The sequence below is a fragment of the Alligator sinensis genome, unplaced genomic scaffold, assembly GCF_000455745.1.
Source record: "Alligator sinensis unplaced genomic scaffold, ASM45574v1 scaffold895_3, whole genome shotgun sequence".
Taxonomy (NCBI): Eukaryota; Metazoa; Chordata; order Crocodylia; family Alligatoridae; genus Alligator; species Alligator sinensis.
The window spans coordinates 774,962-781,110 of record NW_005842210.1 but is presented as its reverse complement, the minus strand read 5'-3'; the positions used below and the strand labels follow the sequence as shown (position 1 = coordinate 781,110).

General features: G+C 39.2%; 1 protein-coding gene across 1 annotated transcript in view; it reads left to right on the top strand.

The window, feature by feature from the left end:
* The window catches only part of NOV (nephroblastoma overexpressed), a 16,644-nt gene extending 11,313 nt beyond the window's left edge, over nucleotides 1–5,331 (top strand). The window contains exons 2-4 of the mRNA XM_025207813.1: nucleotides 1,092–1,343; nucleotides 3,054–3,262; nucleotides 4,184–5,331. Of these exons, the coding sequence (XP_025063598.1) occupies nucleotides 1,092–1,343; nucleotides 3,054–3,262; nucleotides 4,184–4,477 (755 nt within the window). The 3' untranslated portion in view covers nucleotides 4,478–5,331. The remainder of the gene's footprint in view (nucleotides 1–1,091; nucleotides 1,344–3,053; nucleotides 3,263–4,183) is intronic.
* The last annotated feature ends 818 nt before the right edge of the window (nucleotides 5,332–6,149 follow it).

The window sequence follows — 6,149 nt, the reverse complement described above, 5'->3', positions numbered from 1 at the left end:
TTGATTGATTGATTTTTTTTTTGTAGAGACTTGATTTTTATGATGGGTGCCTATTGGGACACCGAGGTGTTGGAGCCTTACCCTTGTGCGAGGGGGCGGGGGACGCAGCTTCTCAGGAATTGGCTAGGAAGAGCTGTAGGAGCGCCCCAGCTAAGGCATCTCCTCTAGAGACCCAGCCCAATTGGCTGGTGGAAGACATGGGCGTCCCTCGGACTCATTCGGTTTCTGTCCCGTTATAAAACGGTGCTGTGCTTCGCTAGTGAGCCATGCAGCTGGTAATATTTACATTTTCCGCTAGCTAAAAAAAAATCATACCTCCAGTGTGGTTGTATTCGCTCGGGTGTAGAACTGACCGACCGTGATGGATTGGAGGCATGGTCAAGATGCCGAGGAAGGCTAGATCTTGCTTTATAAATCTGAATAGAAGCTGTATCTTTAACTATAATGACCGTGGGACCCATGAAACAATATCTTTTTTTACTCTTTTTGCCTAGTTTGTATTTTAAAAAAAAAATTTTTACTTTATATGTAATCTAGCAAATAAGTGTACCTTCCAGGAAGCCTATATTTGTTTTTGCTCTGATCTTAACCTGAATAATATAGTGAGGGACCCTTAGCATATTAGTAAAGCTTTAGGTTTCTTTTTAACTGGAGAAAAAATGGTGTGGCACATGATCACATGTAACACAATACATCTGTAGCCCCCTTTTTCAAAATCCTAAATCTGCCCATGGCTGCTGGAGCCCATTCTGCACTGACGGATAGCCTTGGAGGAGATGGGGCACAGGCCAGGACCTGGCGCTGTCTCCTGTCTCTCTGTGTTGAATAATAGCTGGGAGGTGGGCCTGTGTAAGGGTACCCATGCCCTTGCCCACCTCCGATCGCAGCCTGGGCACCTGTTTCTCAGGGCTTCCTCTCACTGCTGTTATCTAGGGCTCTTACAACCTAAGCAGAGCCAGGACGCTGGTGACACTTATCCCCTCAATTGCAATATTACTCCCCCCACCACCAAATTCTGAGCAGGGCGGATAGCACTAAGTGACCCACTGTCCTGCTTTTACACCTAACTTGTACTTTTCCCTTTCCACTAGTGCTCGAAGGAGACAACTGTGTGTTTGATGGGATTATCTATCGCAGCGGAGAGACCTTCCAGCCCAGCTGTAAATACCAGTGCACCTGCAGAGATGGGCAGATAGGCTGTGTGCCCCGCTGTAACCTTGACCTCCTGCTTCCTGGCCCGGATTGCCCTTTCCCCAGGAAAGTCGAGGTCCCTGGAGAGTGCTGTGAGAAGTGGATTTGTGGCCCTAAGGATGAAGTGATGTTAGGAGGTTTTGCTATGGCTGGTGAGAAACTCAGACCAGATTTTTTCATTGTACGTTCACCTTAGCCACACAACAGCTCTGTATTAGAAACATCCTCTTATTAAAACTAGAACTCCACTTTCCAGGTTTTCTTTAAAAGCCAAGCAAAGTCCATAATGGCTAGGCAAACAACCAGGAATTATTGCAAGCAACCAGGAATTGCAAAGACATTAAACTATATTCAGAGAAGACCACGTGGCTATTTTAAAAGCAATTGGCTTCTCTTTCTTTTCAGTGTTCACCCCCCAAATATTAGCAATTTAGTATAGTGTATAACACTGGTTCTCCCATAAATAACACTGGATAGGGACCAAGTCCAAATCTTGCAGACATACTCTTAATTTTTTCCATCTTCAAATCAAGGAGTTGGGTTCAGTTTGTTCTCTTTTAGACTTTGCTACTGACTTCCTAAGTGGCCCTAAGGAAATCATTTAACTGTGCTGATTCCCAGTTCACTCATCTGAAAAACAACAACATAGCCTTAATGGTACGTACATGACAGGGAACTTGAACTCTGGATAATTTGAGATATGCTATGAACTCTTAGATGAAAGGCACCATGTGATGCAAGTACAAAAAAATTGCCACTTTTATCCAGTGCTTCCTTGTAAAGGTTCACTTTTTATTGGTGGCAGGTTGACCTGTACACTACCTGTACTGGGGTGACATGGTATTGTCCCATCTTCTGCAACTGGCTAGCCCATTAAAAGGCCAATATTTTGGAGCCTTATCTTTTATAAAAGGGGAGAGAATTCCTTCTCAGGAATTTTGCAGGAAGAGCCATAGGAGTGCTAGAGCTAATGCATCTCCCTTAGAGACCAAGCCCAATTGGCTGGCTGAAAAAATGGGAGTCCCAAGGTCACTTGAATTCATTCTGTTTCTGTCCCATTATAAAACCGTGTCATGCTTCACTAGTAAATAGTACATCTAGTAATATTCACATTTTACAGCTTAACAAATGCTTTGATGGCAGTATAGCAATATAGCATTGATTGCAATCTTTACAGACACTTTGTCTAATCATAATGCCTCAGGATCAATTGACAGTCTCTATAAACTTCCTCCAGAAACTCAGTCTGTTTAATAATTGACAAGAGTGCTTTCTTCCTGTAGCCATAACAACATTATTTAATTTCCATACTATTTATTAGAATTTGATATCTCGAAAGGGCATGTGGCTTTAGGACTTGTGATACTTAAATCATAAACTAATGCCTGAGACTTTCTGCGGGAAAAAGATAAACATTTTGTAAAATATAGTCACAAACTTGATTTGGCAAATGATAAAATTGCTGTCACAACTAGCACTGACTATCACTAAAGTTCAGCAGAAATGAACCAAGGACTCCATGGGTATGAAGCCTAAACTAATCTCTCCAAGCAGGGGAGGCAGGGTTAGTGCGCATATACATACTCCGTTGACTGTACCAAGTAGTACCCATTGTCTTGATTTAAATGGAGGATTTTGATCGCTAGCACTGCCAAGAAGCCACCTTTTAAAATGCTGAAAAGACAAATCTGCAGTATAAAAAAAAATCACTCTAATAACTAGCTTTTGAAGTTGCCAAATCATATTTCAAAATCATGGATTTATCTTGTTCACTGTATAATGAACTGGGTGGTGTTAAAATATTCTGTGAGAATCCAATGTCTTTCTCATCATGGAAGATTGTGGGTTTTTTTTATTTCTAGCATACAGACAAGAAGCCACAGTTGGAATTGATGTGTCTGATTCGAGTTCCAACTGTATTGAGCAGACGACAGACTGGAGCGCCTGTTCCAAAAGCTGCGGAATGGGGTTTTCTACTCGCATCACCAACAGGAATCGACAGTGTGAGATGGTGAAGCAGACACGTCTTTGCATGGTTCGACCTTGTGAAAATGAACAGCCAGCTGATAAGGTATGATCTGAGCACTGGCTAGAGCTACAATTGTCAGCCAGGGTGCCAGGAGATCCTTATGTGGGTGCCACACAATATTAGCACTGGTAGGTCTTCAAATCTATACTTGATTCACAAGATGAAACCCAGAGATTTCAAATAGAAATCCAGAGTGTCAAGCACATTGTGGTCTCTCTGAGTTTTTTGCAGCAGCAGAATTGCCCTACTATTTTTCTATAGTCAAAAAATGAATGAAAAGAGCTGGCATTTTATGAGGAGTGCCTTGGGTCTAAAAAGTTTGAAAACTACTGGGCTCTTTGCCTTGTTTCCTCAAGCTAGTTTTTTCTGAAGTAAAAAATAATGCTCAAATTGTATTTGCAATTAACTGATATATAAATGAGCTGTTTCCTTAACACTATGCATTATAGAAATTTTGGGTAGTGAGGCTATCCAGTAGCTGATGATGAGTGCTGTCAGTTAGTATAATGTTTTTAGCATCTTGTATTATAGGTACTGAATACAGTGATGTAGCATAACTGAGTAGTTGTTCAACTTCACCTCTATTTAATATAGCTCCATTCACTTAAAATGTTAAATTCTGAGTTTGTAATTTGGTCCTGAATATAATTTCTTTATGCTCATTCTGTTGCCAAAACTAAGTCTTATGAAAAAAGTTTTGTTAAGTTACCAAAGGCATGCACACTATAAGACTTAAGGTGTCCATGTCAAAGGTCACATGGGGGGAAAATTGGTAAAGAACTTTATTGGAAAAGCTGAGACTTATTGGTATAGAGCCAGGGAAGAGACAGGAAACAGGCCCATGTCTTCAAAACCTACAGCACGCCTTGTCATATGTCCATGATTTTGTTCTGTGTGATTCATTAGGATATTAAGACTTACCATGCTACTCACACTTAATGTCGCTTCATGTCCTCTTTTCAGAAAGGAAAAAAGTGCATCAGGACAAAGAAATCACTGAAGGCTATTCACTTTGAGTACAAGAACTGCACTAGTACACAGACCTACAAACCCCGTTATTGTGGGCTCTGCAATGATGGACGATGCTGCACTCCACACAACACCAAAACAATCCAGGTTGAGTTCCAGTGTCCTCAGGGCAAAGTCATCAAAAAACCAGTGATGTCAATCAACACCTGTGTGTGTCATAAAAACTGCCCTCAGAATAACGCTTTCTTTCAACAGCTGGATCCAATGTTCAATGGAGCAAAAATATAAAATATTATTTATATTGAGTGACTTGGAATGTACAAATAGTTTTATATAAAACTTGACCCACAATCAGCTGAATGTAAGAAATGTACTTGTAAAATATCTATTTTTCTTCAAAGTCTCAAGATTTTTTCTTCATTGAACTATAGCCAGTTCAATACCTCATGTTACATTTAGAGACGTCTGTTTTGTTCAGTGTCTTGGATTGTACCTTAAACTAGAAGGTAAAGATGAGTGGGCAAATGACAAATCTTTCTCCTTAGAAAAAATTAGGCTTTCAGGGAAATTTGGTTTCAAGGGCAATAGGGCAGGAGTCCTTTAATAGCAAAATGATTCCTTGGGAAAATGCTTGATTCTATACTGTTTGGAGGTTCTGTGTTCTTGTCCTCTTCTATGCATAATGTACTAGCTCATTTAATGTTTTTACATAGTTTGCTGTTTTAACAAATTATTACTGCAAAAATCCCATTGGCAAAGAATGCTTTGCTCTTGGACCCATGTACTATTCTTTGTTTGCACACCTGATTTTTATTTTATTTTTTTACTGAAAATCAAGTGCAGTTTATGGTCTCAAGAATAACATAAATGGAAGTTTTGATACCAAGATACAGAACACAGATAAGAAGAAGCTACACTAAACTCTGCTGCTACTTCAGCTGCAATTTGAGCCCAATCCAAACCCCATTAAAGTTGATTATCTCAATGGAATGTGGTCCAAAATATGTAAGAAGTAAAAGAATAAAAGAAGTAAAAGGCTTGTAAATTCTGAGTAATGTTTGTATTATAATGCTCCATTTTACAGAAAAAGGAATATATGTAAATAGAAACTGTATATATTGTAATATAGCTTATTGTAAATGTCTAAGCATTAGTAAATAAAAGCTTTACTATGTAATAAGAAATCCTGTTCCATCAGTTGTCTTCACGCTAAACACTTCACAAAAGGTGGGATGGGTAAAAGTCAGAACTCAATTAAAAACAGACCCCAGAAATTAAAAATTGCTTAGCAATTTTCAAAACCTAATGTGTCTTTTCTAATAGTGATCCAATATATTGATTCTGGAAATGGGTGAATAATCTGTGGGGAGGGTAGGTGTGGAAAGTTTCTATCTGCTCAAAGGTATTATACGGTACTTGAAATGAGTTTATTCCCCAAGGAAGAGATGAGTCTGGACAGAATGTGACCCAAAGTCTTTTGGTGGTGAAGTTTTGGCCTGTGGTTGTGCATTGTTTTGTTAACCACAGTAGCTTCCAACATCTACTGGCCACAGTTCTATTTTAAGCTGCTATTGACCTTTGTCTACCATAAAAATAGGAAATACTTCATCCCTCGCTGAAGTTTTTTTTTTAAAGTAACCGCACATAAACAGACTACAGCCAATGAGAGTCCTATTAAACAATTTATTCTTTGTAGTAGCACCTACACAACACAATCATAGAGCAAAACTCTATTGGCGAAGACACTGTACAAACAAAAAGTCCCCTAGGCACGTACAGTCTGGGAACTACATTATATTCATTGCCTTTCCCACTTGTTTTGGGTTATGCAAACTTGTAACCTTTACTTCATAAAATAAAGGATATAAACCCAATATCAAATCACTGTACATAAACTTGTTAAGAGAACTCCCATGAGTATAAATGGGATCAAAATTTTCTTAAATAATATCTAGGTCAT